This window comes from Oryza glaberrima, chromosome 4 (assembly GCF_000147395.1).
Source record: "Oryza glaberrima chromosome 4, OglaRS2, whole genome shotgun sequence".
Taxonomy (NCBI): domain Eukaryota; kingdom Viridiplantae; phylum Streptophyta; class Magnoliopsida; order Poales; family Poaceae; genus Oryza; species Oryza glaberrima.
The window spans coordinates 28,509,578-28,523,626 of record NC_068329.1 but is presented as its reverse complement, the minus strand read 5'-3'; the positions used below and the strand labels follow the sequence as shown (position 1 = coordinate 28,523,626).

At 44.6% G+C, this 14,049-nt stretch overlaps 1 protein-coding gene and 2 non-coding genes across 3 annotated transcripts; all 3 read right to left on the bottom strand.

The window, feature by feature from the left end:
- Window positions 1–988: 988 nt before the first annotated feature.
- Window positions 989–3,892, bottom strand: LOC127769444 (transcription factor bHLH112-like). Its single transcript, XM_052295028.1, has 7 exons — window positions 3,327–3,892; window positions 2,699–3,206; window positions 2,486–2,590; window positions 2,230–2,295; window positions 1,981–2,046; window positions 1,768–1,821; window positions 989–1,624 (listed from the first exon to the last, which is right to left on the bottom strand). Exons 1-7 carry the CDS (start codon window positions 3,698–3,700, stop codon window positions 1,478–1,480), a joined length of 1,320 nt encoding a protein of 439 aa, XP_052150988.1. The 5' UTR covers window positions 3,701–3,892; the 3' UTR covers window positions 989–1,477.
- An 8,804-nt stretch (window positions 3,893–12,696) lies between these two features.
- On the bottom strand, window positions 12,697–12,918 carry LOC127772379 (small nucleolar RNA U3). The gene has a single exon (XR_008017370.1). It is a non-coding gene; the product is annotated as a small nucleolar RNA U3 (small nucleolar RNA).
- Window positions 12,919–13,825: 907 nt separating this feature from the next.
- LOC127772378 (small nucleolar RNA U3) lies at window positions 13,826–14,049 on the bottom strand. The gene has a single exon (XR_008017369.1). It is a non-coding gene; the product is annotated as a small nucleolar RNA U3 (small nucleolar RNA).

Genomic DNA, 14,049 nt, shown 5'->3' with positions numbered 1-14,049 from the left:
AACCATGTCTTATATTATGGAATGGAGGGAGTAGCAATTATGTTGAATTTTGACTCTGTACCAACCATGAATCTTGGTAAAGAGTTAATTTTGGGGGGTGAAAGCTATTTCAAATTTCAACACCCTCAACAGAACAGAATTGTATTGGACATGTGGTGCGTTGAATTTCTTTTGAAGAGCATTGGTGTGATAAAAAAAAGTTCAATTTTCTCTGGAAAAAGGGTAAAGGCTTTGCTCGTGCAGTCACTAATCCACGCGTATAGACTCAACTAGACCATAAGTGTTGGATATGGTGCAATGCTACCAGCATAAGCATACTGGCGTATATAGACCAGCCAGTCGAAGTTAGCGTCCCTAACAAGGGGTCTGTGGGGGTAAGAGATATACGGAATTACCGAAGTCAGTAGTCAGGTCACGAAATGGTAATTATAAAATTATTATATTTGTGAAAATATTTTTTTCTTGCCAAGTTAAATGGTTTGCATTTCCGTATATGATAAATTAACCATTCTTTGATACAAGGCTTGTTCTGATTTTAGCCAAAATAAACCTTACCAAATTTATTACCAAAATTTTGGCAGGTTTTCTTATGTATTTACCAAAATTTGGCAACAAACTAAATGTAGGTAGTTTTTTTTAGCAACTATGCTAAATAAAATGGTATAGTTAAAAATGACATCAATCTGAACAGCCCCATAACACTGAGCACCAAAATTATAGGAACTTGACAGCGTATGTCAAAATATCTTCCTAATATGATTTTATCAATGGATCAATTTTCATTTTTCCTATCTTTGTTCATATAATAATAAAATACAGTAGATGAGTAGAATATGCCCAAGCATAAGTTTTCGGCATGCTGATATCCACTACAGAAATGGAATTGTTAACCTGAAAGTTCTGGAAATAATTAATCAAAAGAAACACATGCACAAATTCTTGAAGCTCTACATGCGATCAGATTTAAAAGAGAAGCAAGCAAAAGGTATCATTAATCAAAGAGATGGCACTTTTATTTGGTACAATCAACAGAGAGAAACCTGCTACATTACTTGATTTGATCCACCATATATTAAATCGAGCCATCAATTCTTTAACAAATTCTTCCGCAACTACTCAATGATACGATGCAACCTAACAACCAATCATAAGAACCCGATGATGATCAGTACATAATTATGTCCCCTCTCAACTAGCCAATTCCTTATTCTGTGATGAACCTGAAGAATGAATCCAAGTCTTCAAGCACTCATTCCAAAGGTTCATCTAGCTAACTAGCTCAGTGCTTTGCTGATTACAGCCACAGCATCAGTACTACTAGGGTTACGAAATTATTATCATACAACTAGTACGTAGATACAATCAAGAAACATCAGATCTCGATTTGTGCTAGCTAGGCGACTATATTAGCAGCTAGCTACTCGATCGTTAATTTGACGCTTCTGATCAGTGTTCTTCAGTTCCAGGACTTGTTCTTCTACCTAATAAAGTTGGCACCAAATGGAGTCCACAGCTCGACGGGCACCTCGCTGGCAACGGCGAACGTGCTCGATATCGGCACCAGACAAAGCCCCCGGCCCTTCAGTGATATCTCGCCGTGCTTGGACTTGTCAGGACTTGAGTTCTGAAACGAAACAAATCAATTGCAGAAGCCATCATCAGCACTGGCTTGAACAGAGATGACACACACAGATCGATCATAAGTACAGTGATCGATCAGAATGCTGAAAAGGAGAGCAAGCATGCAGCATCCAGCACTGGCAATACCTTCAAGTGGGGCAATTGATGGGCACCGTTCTTCAAGTATGGAGCACTAAGAGCCTGCAGAAAACAAAACACAAGACAATGTTCAGGTAACACTGATCAGTACTCTCTTCTCTGAATCTCTGATGCATGATTCATCTGAAGAAACGTGCGAGTTCGTGCTCCAGGATGCTATAATTAAAGGTGGGGAATCATGGTGTACTTGCACACACTTACACCAACTTGGTCGTGCAGGAACTTGATGTACTCGATGGTCTCATGGAGCACCGATGCGGTATCCGTCTGCACGCGCGCACATCGAGAAGAGAATAAGATTGTGTTGTTTTGCATATAGTGTATAGATCTCGAAAGGAGGAGGAGATCAAAAAGGAAGAACTCTTTTGCACAGAAGATGTTGATGCATAGTTCCAAGCACTCTTGTTGTTTGTAATATAGTGCACATTGGCCATCAAAAGCCTCCCTCACCTTTCCAAAAGGAGAGACTAGTTGTTGGAGCGCTGTGATCCTGTCCCCTAGCTTCTCCTTCCTAACCTGAAGTATATTGCAATTTGCACATACGAACAACTTTAGTAAAGATGCATCTATATCGATCTGTTAAATTGCATGACCTATATATTATTGTGACATCAAATAATGCAGACTGTTTTATACTAATTAAACCAGATTGAGTTCAACTCATGATGCATAGCAGCTAGCTATGTCTCTGTGAGTATCTATCTACCTTGAAGGTCGGCAATGGCGACGGTGTCTCGAGTCTCGGTTTCTTGAACGCTGTCTCCTTCTTGGTGATCACTGAGCTAGAGTCCCCTACTCCTTCCATAGCAGTCTACACGTATACACATAACAAAACATCAATCACAATGCCCTAAAATTAAAGTAGCTAATGACAGAACTAGCTAGCTATCTTGTATGCATGCATCATCTATGTACAAACCTTTAATGCAAGGGTTGCTGCCGCACGCGGCGGCGCCGGCGACGAGCGTTTGGCAGAGCGAACGCTAGCTTGATCTTGCGCCGCTGCCGCCGCCACCGCCACAGCCGCCGGCATGCCGAATCCGGCAGAAGGGTTCCAGAACGGCGCGTCGTTGGTGAACTGGAGTGAATCCCTGGCCCCAACTGCCTGCGCGAACTTGGCAGCAGCTGCTGGTGTGTGTCCCATCTGCTGCTGGTACTGATGATACTGCTGGAGTCCAGCCAAAGCCGGCTGCTGCTGCTGCTGCTTCGCCGTCGGCTCCATGAGGCTCCTCAGCAGCGAGGACTGGAATCCGCCGTACGGCGACGTCGGCGACAAGAGCAGGTCTGAGCCGAAGCTGGACAGCAGCTCGTGGTGGTGACCTGCTTGCTGCAGTGCTAGGTTATTTGATGAGTGATTCATCAAGCTCGACGCGCTCATGTCATGGTGGCCATCTTGCAGAAACTCATGCAGACCAGCACCGTTGTTCCTGATGAAACGTACACAAAATCGCATGCAAACATGTCAGGATCGATCTCAGCTAAGCTAGCTCTCCATATGATATGGTAGCTAGTACGAGTTAATTAATTGGCTTGTATATATAACTCACATGAAAGGCTGGGTCCAGTCGGTGAAGCCGGCGAGCCCCGGCTGCGGCACGGCGGCGACGGCGGCCGGGTCGGGGATGCTCGCCGGCTCTTGGAAGGTCACCGAGCTGTTGTTGCCGGGCGACTCCGACGACGCCGTGGTGGTGCTCTTCGCCTGCTTGCCGCCGTTGTCAGCCACCATGCCATCGTATCCAGCGGCCAGAGCCGACGACCAGACGGTGTACCCGGCGAGCTCCGTCGTCGTCGAGCACGTCGCCGCCGCCGGTACCCCCACCGCGTTGCTCCACCACACGCCATGAGAGCTCGTCGTACCACCGCCCCCGCCGCCGTTGTACATCGCCGCCGGAGCTGCGTGCATCATCTGATGATCCCCCATGATCGACGACCACGACGATGGATCCTGAACCTCGATCGATCCTCCGTTTCTTGGCTAGCTAGTTTCTTCTTGTGGTGGAGAGAACTAGCAAGAGAGAGTGAGTGCTTGCTTGGTGTGTGGGTGATGAGCAAGTTGCAGTGGTGAAGGGGAAAGCGAGCTGAGGAGAAGTAGTGGAAAGATGTATAGCTTGTGTATATATATATATACCGTTTGGAAAGAGGGGAGATGAGATTGAGTAGGAGAATTTTGGCTGTCTGACCACACCGGAGATGAGGCGCCGGATAAACCGGCCGGGGGTCGTTGCCGGTCGTCCGGCATTGCGTCAGGTTATTCTGGTGCAACTGATCATGATCCAGCGGTTGTTCAACAACCCACAGAGAGTTCAGTACTACTACTGCACTAATGGATGTTAGAAGAGCTTAATTCCCCTTGGGATATGTGTACTTAATTTAGTTATGTCAGTAGTATATGCATGCATGCACAAATGTAGTCTATGCATGGTAGTCTTAGGGTTTTGACATGCCCTAGCTGCTTGTGTACTACTGTAAAAAAAATGTACTAGCTTTGTTTTTTGTCTGGTAATTAATTAGTTGGATCATAATTGTCGTTCCTCAGAAAGAGCATCTGTAAGAAATGTAGGGGGGGGTGGATGTGTGCAGTGTAACTCATATAGGAATATAGATTATATTATTCCTTTGGAATTAATTAAAAGGAGATTAGACAAAAAAGAAAATTCCCCTTATTTGTTCCAAACATATCACATCTAGCTATACTGTTGTGCTATGTCTAGAAATTCCTACATCCATTTCTTTCTTTTTTTTATTTTACGATGTTCCAGTAGTGGTAGCACACACTAGTACTAGCTAGACATGCCATTTTTCAGCAATTTTGAGATTCTCTTATATTTATTTTTTTTTTGGGGGGGGGGGTACACAATATTAATATCACTTCAATAATTGATTAATTGATAGCAATATGCATGCATGCTTTTCACGATAGAATCAGGATAAATATGTCGAATCAGTTTAAATTAATGTCTTATTATCCTTCTGCAAATAAAACAAGCAGTGAAAGACTAGCGAATAAATTCTATGTAATCAAAGGCATTGACCTCTCAAAAGAAGTCTTAGCGATAGCAACAGAAACAAATAAAAATTAGAACGATTAGAGGGAATGTTTGATGATATCACCTAACCGTAAAGGGGTAATGAGCTGCGGCACCTAATTCCCGGCCTGTACCAAGAAGTCTTGTTTGTGTGTACCATAGTCTTCATCAATTGCTCTAATCTAACTCTCTACGAATTACTTTCTCGTTGGTAATTATTGTTAATCTTTCCATCAACTTTAGTTTATTGTATAGCATTTCACACTAGAAGATAAACTCAACGTCACAATCTAAACACAAATTACACACGTACCCTCTGACCTCTACAAATTGTATTTTATTTGCACGCCTGCTGTCATTGTAGTATATATATGATGTTGCGCTAATTAAATCATGTAGTACTTGAGTGGCATGCAGAATGATATGCATATATACTGATTATTATATTGTAAGACTAAACGACTTATTAATTAAAGCGGGTATGTGTGAAAGTCATTTTTCCTATGGGACGTCCCTCTTTTTTATGTCACCTAAAAAGCGATTTTTTTAAAAAAAATAGATTGATATATATATATATATATATATATATATATATATATATATATATATATATATATATATATATATATATATATATATATATATATATATATATAAATTCACGAACATATAGATTTAAATTTAATTTTTATATACAAGTTTTAAAAATAAAAAATGTGACTCTGAATCTCGCGCACTTCTCACAGAGTCACATCCATATATACAAGTTGAGATTATCTCCTATCACTACTGGAGAAATCCACATCACTCCCAGTTCGAAACACCTTTTAATCCTGGGTATGTTACCGGGATGCCCAATCCGGAATTAAAGATGTCCATTTTTAGTCCCGATTCAAATAACCGGGTTTAAAGATAAATCTTTAGTACCTATTGGTGTTACAAACCGGAACTAAATTTTTTTTTCCTTTTTTTTCATTGTATTTTTGTTGTCAGCATATTGATTTCACGCCGAACTCACCAACGTCACAAATTCACAGCTAAACTCACCAACATCACAAAATTCATGGATCAAAATGACTACACGAATTCATAGAACATTGACATTACTAATTCACATGCTCAACAAACAACACAAGTCCACACATCACAAAACCAACAATCCGCACATCGACATCAGCGTTGCCGACGACCCCTCCGCCCGCTCGGCCGCCGCCTATGCCACCCTCCCTTCCACCTGCCCGCCCGGGCACCGCCTCCCTTCCACCGAGGAGGAGTGTGCGGTTGTATTTTTTTTTCAATATTTGGTCCTGGTTGGTATAAATAACCGGGACTAAATGTTAATCTTTAGTTCCGGTTGGTGGGACTAAAAATAGTAAGACCTGATGACTTTTTAAACCGGAACTAAAAATGTTATCAACCGGGACTAAGATCAAAAAAATCCCTTCAGCTTTTTAACAGGGACTATAAAGATAATTTTTAGTCCCGGTTCTTATTCGAACCGTTTTTTAGCGATCCAACAAAGATTAATTCTCTAGTAGTGTATTAGTTGCCTGAAAACATGCGTATGTGTGTAAGAAGTGAAGATAGAAGAGTGACAGATCAAAATAAATCAAAGAACAATACACCTCTGTCCTAAGTACAGTCGTAGTATATAACTTCGCAAATTACAAACTTAATGAGAAGTAAATTAATCTCATACGTACTCATATCAGTTTCGTTTGGAAAAGCAGATTGTGATAGAGGAACAAGAACCCCTCATGTCGCGTTAGGCATGCATCGGCCGGCGATTTGTCTTGGATTCTTATGATTCTGCCTTTCTCCTTTTTGGATTTTTGTCCATGTATTATATTCTCTCTCAGAGTTCAGACCTGCAGGTCGACAGTCAATGCGTATTTGTACTCTTCGACGTTTTTGTTTTTCCTCGCCGCTCGCTCCTGGCACACATATACATCCAATCAGGACGTTAGATGCATGGCACGGTGCAATATGGCCAAATTAAGCGTGCATCCGCCCATCATGCATAGTCAACACATTATTCTTCTACTTATGGTCAGGAAACCATCGTATTCGCCGTAGTACATAGAGAGATCCTCTGAATGAAGAGACTGGTTATTGTTCTAGCTGTGAGTTCACGCCAAAATAAATTGAAACGATGTGACAGAAAAGTTAGAAGTTTATGTGTGTAGGAAAGTTTTGATGTGATGAAAAAATTGGAAGTTTGAAGAAATATTTCGGAACTAAACACGGCGCTAGTACTATTAAAATTTTGAAATGAAGGCAAGGGCATAAGTCATAATTGAGTACTAGTTGGTAATTTAGAGTACTCAGCAGATATATAATTAATTTACTTTCTCCTTAAACGTAAATTCTTCATCTGGTTTGCATTTTAGCAGCGTTGCTGGACGGCTGATCTTCTCCAGAAGTGTGATATTGATAGCACTCAGCCTGCCCCTTTTGCACACAGAATCTTGAGATGGCGAACCACACCCTCTTCAACTGTGTATTCGCTCGACAGATCTAGCACCACATGTTGTCGCCCTCTGGCTAGGTTGCCCTCCCCCCTTGACAGCTTGCTTTAGGTCTAGTGGTTGTCTTCTAGGGTCTGCTTATCTAAGCATCTCCGCGCCAACTTCGACTCCCCGGTCCTTCTCGTCTCTTGGTAGATATGGAAGGAGTGGAACTCTAGGGTATTCGACTCTGCGCTCTCCTCGGTCTCAGTAATTCTGGAGTCTATCCTCTCGGAGGGTCATATACTCGTATGTGGTCTTCTACTGGTGTTGCTGCTTTTGGGGGCTTATTAGGAGTGTGGTTGGTTCTGCCTCCACCCTCCCGCTGATCGGAGTAGCCTTTTCCGTAGTAGTTTTTTTTTCTTTCCTTTACCTGGTTGTAGCTTTTGTTTTTTTCTCCCTCCCCCCATAGGCATGTCTGACTGATTGAGTTGTATAACAAAAACTCTTCTAATATATTGACATGCAATGAGTATTCGCGAAAGAAAAGTTACTTTCTGCTACACCGTAACTAAGGCCAGTGATCCTATGCAGTCGTCTAGGCTCGTCGATTTGTGACTGATAATAATAGACATGCGATGTCAATATAATCAGCTAATATTACTTAGATGATACCCCTGTAATTTACTACGGAATAAATTTTTTAATGCATTGCTTTGCCCATATGTTTTAAATTACATATTTATCAAAATACTTAACATATCTTTACAATTAAATAGATAATCTGTCGTAATAATTTACTCGACAATCTGTTTCAAACAAAATCTTGGAATATTGTAAAAGATGATAATATATATGTTTCAAACAGAATCTTAGAATCTTTTCTAGACAGACGGTGGCCGGCCTGGGCCACAACACACGGCGGGCGGCGGACCGGCGGTACAGCTTAGGCAATTAGTTAGCCATAGTAGCCAGTTTAAGCGATTGAAGAATGAAGACCCCGGGCGTTGACGTCACGCTTATGACTGCGGCGGCGAAGGCGTCAAAAGCGCGGGGCCCGATTGGGTCGCACGCGTGCCCGGAAAAAGCCAGCCGCCCACTCACCCTCCATCCCGCCTTGCCAAGCCACACACCACAAACGCCACCCGTTCTCATTCTCTCTCGCGCACACACGCACGCACGCATGCACCTGCAACTCTGAACAACGCACGGCACTCCACTGCTGCTGCTACTACTCGCTTAGCCGATCGACCGATCGATCGATCGGAACGCCGAGTCAAAAGGCGGGACAGGGACAGCATCCTCCTCTGAAATCTCAATCGCGGCGTCCAGCGACACACCACGCCGTGTCCCTCCCTCCCCGTGGCCAGGGGCCAGCGACGTCGCTGCCACGTATCGACGAAGCTTTGACCGCCCGATCGGAATGATTGGGGTTTGGAATGGAGGTCAACTTTCGATTCATTCCGTTTTTTTCCCCCTATCGAGTGCTGGGGGTGTTTTTTTCAGCGGTGAAATTACTACTTTATGTTCAGAGATGTCTTTCCTCCTCCCCTGCCTGCCTGACTTGATCGAGTAGTAGTGATACTTCACCGGCAATTCGCACTTTGCAAAACCTGGAGATGATGACAGCAGTAGTAGTAGTAATCTCGATCGATCTCTTGGATGCGTTTTCGTTGAAGGATTGGTTATTAGCACAAGGTGGGATGGTAGATTGACCCATAACTATAAATATAGTATTACTATCATGCATGCTCGTGCATGGTTTGTGTTAGAAGCGTGCAATCAATTTCCTCTTGCGAACACTTACTTATCCTGCCTGTAACTTTCTACTCGATTACCATTTTTGCTAGCCACAAACATATATACGGAGTACAAATTTTAGTTTATAGAGTCTAATGTTTTGTTGGTGGAGTCGTCCAGTCGTAGATGGCAAGCTACGCTACGCTACGCTGTCCCCCCTGCCACTGCCGTGCCACCCAGGGCACCCAGTCTCCCGAAACCGACCGACCTGCCGCTCGCTCGCTCTCTCGCGCCCGCGCGCCGGCTAGAATGGTCCGGTTGCTGGTGTGCGAAACACGGCGGCGTGCGCGTGCGCGCGGGGCGGCGTACGTACGTGGACACGCACGCCGCGCGCTCGATCGCCACGGCAACCTGTACACGCGACGAGTCCTCCGCTGGCTAGTGCGCACCGCAACATCGCGGAGCAAACCAGACGCGCGTGCGGGCGCGCGGCCGCGCGATCGATCGAGTGTTCCCGGCCTGTAACACGTGCCCGCGCGCGCGCGCGCGCGTCGCCTCCGAAACCGACGAGGCCAGCGACGACGACGTCGACGCTGACCCAACCCAAACCCAACCCGGCCGCGGCGTCGGTTTCGGAGGGGTAGGAAGTAGCAGTAGCGCCGGCATCCGTCGCGTCAGGAAAAGCACACGCTCTGCGACACGGATCGTTGACGTGTTGGCCGGTTTAGGCTCGGCGTTGACACGGCCGGGCTAAGGACAGTAGGACACACGAGGGCATCTTTGGGCTATTAGGCTGAGACAAATGCTAGTTTCCTACTAGCTGTTTGATTCCTGGGTCACAGTGGGTCAACCTGTTCGTCAAAGTGTGCTCTGACTTTAGAATTATAGATCGACACGCTCGGAGTCTACTCAGTTTGTCCCGACAGCTGCCGGAACGGTTGGGTTGGGCACGGATCGATTGGAACTTAGCTAAAGTTGGTTGAGTGACCTGGCATCTTGTTTTAATTTCGGCGTAACTGTATGGTAATGTAGTGTGGCCGTACGTGAGATCAATCTAGCAAGCTTGTGATCCCTGCGCCTAACACACGTGGTTAGGACAGATAACCCATCCAAGCAAGAAGTCAACCATGCGTCTGATGATGCGTTTAATAACCCATATATATCACGGGATTGTTCACGCGACTGATCTCATCACAGTGGGAACACATGCTATTGAGACAAAACAAGTGTACGCCGTGCTAATGATCTTGAACTCTTAATGATGAGGCTACATTCTCAGTACTACTTACCTAACAAAACCCACTGTCTAGTGACAATATATACTGGTGTGCGCCCGTTACGTCATAAACAAACAAACACTAACCTGTCCATAATTAAAGGCAATAAAACAACAGGTTTTGTGATGAATAATTGAATGCATTTAACCTGTGTATGTGAAACCAAGGAAAACTCTCCATCTGTTTTGTTACCCTTTCTTCAGCAGAGTCAACACTCGATGGACCCCGAAAACTGCTGCACATGCCAACAGTTCAGGTGGGCTCTGACGAAAGCCCAAAGGCCCGCGGATTCGCTATCTGTCTCGCTGACCGGCTGGGCCCACATCGTGATTGTGTTAGGTATACCGGGCCAGCTGATGGGCCTGTCAAGCCAGTGTCTATCGCATTCACAGCCTGGGTGGGCGGGTCAAACCCTTTTTGACCCCCGGCTACTTCGATCGTTTTCACAACTCTCCTTTTCCTTTTGTCCTGCGAAAAAAAAATTTCCTTGTCGAGTCACCTTCGGATTGCATCAGTTTCCAGTGTGCATTCTTTCCTCGTCGCTGACGAAACCATTGCGTAGATCGCAACAAGAACGTCTAATTAGGCAAAACTTAGTGTACATTCGTTTTCAGTTTCTGTGTTTGACTTGGACGTTTAATTAGCAACAGGTAAGAATATTTTTCTCTGCATTGTCATCGTCCATGGCAGCATGCGATGATCTGTGAAAAGTAGTCGGGATGGCGTCCGATCATCCCGGCCGTGATGGTCGCCGGCGGCCGGGGCCAAGCTGCTAGCTAGCTCCGATGTCCCTACCTGACAATATATATCAACCGACTTGATGAATGCACTGGTGACTACTGACAATGGGAATATACTTGGTGGTGCTTAGCTTATTGGGCACTACCAGCAGCATGATCACAGAAAGGGCACTTCCACACCAAAAAAAATGTTTTACTGTATATATGATTGCGTTTCGTGACGAGTTCCTGCACAATGAGGTGTACATAGTTCTGTACTTTCCACGCATTATACACTGGGGCAGCTGTATATGGAGCCTTGGACACCACTACATCAGAAGATGGGATCATTCTTGAAATGATTCCTTTGACGCGCGTTGTATACAATGTTGACAAATTAAGCATTCATATTTTGCTTCACATCATTGTGCACAGGAACCTGCTATAGTACCCTGTTACCTAGGTCTTCACTGATCAAGAGTACTACTGTATATGCACCAAGCCGCCAGTTGCTCCTTAACCTAGAGAGCGTGTGGGACTGCAATATTTTCGGTGATGAAAACGTAGAAGTCAGCACAGCACGGGGGCGTCAGGTTCATGTATGGACCGACCAGGTGAGGACCCAACTAATTGGATGCCATATCATTAGCTATAGCACTAGTAGCACAGTAGCAGTAGTCCAGGTATGAAAACTGTGAACTGGCGCCCGAGCTTTATGTGAATTATTAGGCAGCGTTCAGATAGTCAGAGTGCTCATAAGATCACCCAGAAGACTTTCTTGAAAAGAAAAAGTAGAGATCATACGATGACACGTCTTCTTTCACAAGTGAAGATAAAACCACAAAAATGTGTTCGCAACTTGCAAGGAATCTCAAGTGAGGCGTCAGAGGGATCCCCCGGGGCATGGCGAAATGGCCCGGACTGTTGCCTGTTGGCGCCATGTGCGCGCTACAGCCTTTGGGAATTTAGTAGATCGAATCATCGAACTGGATTCGATTACTGCATGGTCTGGGTCGATCTCTGGGAGAGGCTCTGGGCTAACCACCGAAAGGAGGAAGCCTTTGCAGCGAGACATATGGCTCAATCAGCTCCTCCATTACCCTGCAGTGCATGGATGTCCCCGCAGCAACAATGCCACGGATCATCAGGCCCGCACGCATACTCATTTCAGTGCAAAAAGGGCTTCAGCCTTCAGCTGGCTTTTCACGAAATATTTTGTGGCTAACTGGCAGGTCCTTGGATAGACCATGTGAGGCCGGTTTGGCTGTTCAATGGAGCATCCTGTTTAGCTAGGACTTGGATTTAGGGCCTGATCGGAACTGCTATCTGCTGCTGCCGCTATGGCTGTGGCTGTTTTTCGGCTGCTGCCGCTGCAGCCATTTTTAGCTCTTGCAGCCACAGTTGCTGCAGCAGCAAGCCGTATCGATCACACCCTTAATTCCAGCAATGCTGTGCCGTACGACGGTACGAGGTACGAGCAGGTCAGCGGGTCACCAGTGTTTTGTGAAGCTAAGCTGTATTCACTAGCTCGGGATAGTTCATAGTTGGCACAAACGGCATGAAAATGTGGCGCCGTAAATAAGTGAAATACAGCTGCGTACTTTTTGAACACGCTGCAAACATGAGACGGAGAAATTTCAATGCAAAACGGAAAATAAAACTGCAAACATGCGACGGAGAAAATGCAAAACGGAAAAAAAAAATTGGGAGCCTGTCAGACAACCTGAGAGCCATCCTGGTCAGGCGAGGCCCGGCAAGGAACGACCTCTACAGCCGTGGGATCGAATCAGCCAGTGACATGATCCGGCCGTTAATCACGCTCTGGCCCACAGGTCATGCGTCATCAACCAAGCTTGAGTGCTTGCCTCCTTACTAGTCAAGGATGCAACGGTACGAGCCTATAGAACAGATCCTGTTCAAGTAAGGTCGTGCCATGGGTCATCTGCACAATTCTTTTAAACCAGCTTTGGTCTATGTGGATAGCCGAGGTGGTACTAATACAAGTCTTTGTTGTCCTCCAATTGCGTAATGGGCCGGCCCATACTGCAATACATGTCCTGAAAGGCTTCATGGCCCACTACGAAATGCTTTTCTCCTACAGTTTATCTTACTCCTTCACATAGCCATCACGTGGTTAAAAACTCTACCTGTAAACATTAGTAGATGGAATTTGTATCCAATAGTGTACTGATCCGTACCCAAACTGATGATAATGCAATTCATCATGGGGGTTTATGTTTCTGAGGACCCAGCTGGTGTGATTTAATTTAATTTCGTCCAAGTCTGGACCTGCATAGCAGTCTTCAGGGCAATCCCTACACTATGTCACATCAAATGTTTGGATACATGCATAGAGTATTAAATATAAAAAAAATAATTAATCACATAGATTGCGTGTAAATTACGAAACGAATCTTTTAAGCCTAATTGTGCCATCATTTGATAATGTGGTGCTACAATAAACATTTGCTAATGACTGATTTACTAGGCTTAATAAATTCATCTCGCGGTTTATAGGCGGATTCTGTAATTTATTTTGTTATTATACTACATTTAATACTTTAAATGTGCGTCCGTATATTCGATGTGGTATGTCAAATCTAAACATAGCCAGTGAACATACAGAGTGGTACTACTAAGGCTGTGTTAGATTCGACATACCACATCGAATATACGGACGCACAACATATATATATATATATATATATATATATATATATATATAAATTAAATTAGGATTTGTCTTTAGACAGAGGGAGTACAACAGTAAAATTCAGGCTTCTCCTAAAGATTGAAAAAACGGCCTAATTAATGGAGTAGTGAAATAAAAAAAAGGATGCCTGTCAGACAACCTATGGGCCAACCCTGACCAAGCGAAAGCCCGGAAAGGAACGATCCTCTACAGCCGTGGGATCAATTCACACGGAAATGCTCCGGGCCGTCAATCACGCTCTGGCCCACAGGTTATGTATCATCAACCAAGCTTAAGTGCTTGTCTCCTTACTAGTCAAGGATGCAACGGTACGAGCCTATAGAACAGATCCTGTTCAAGTACGGTCGT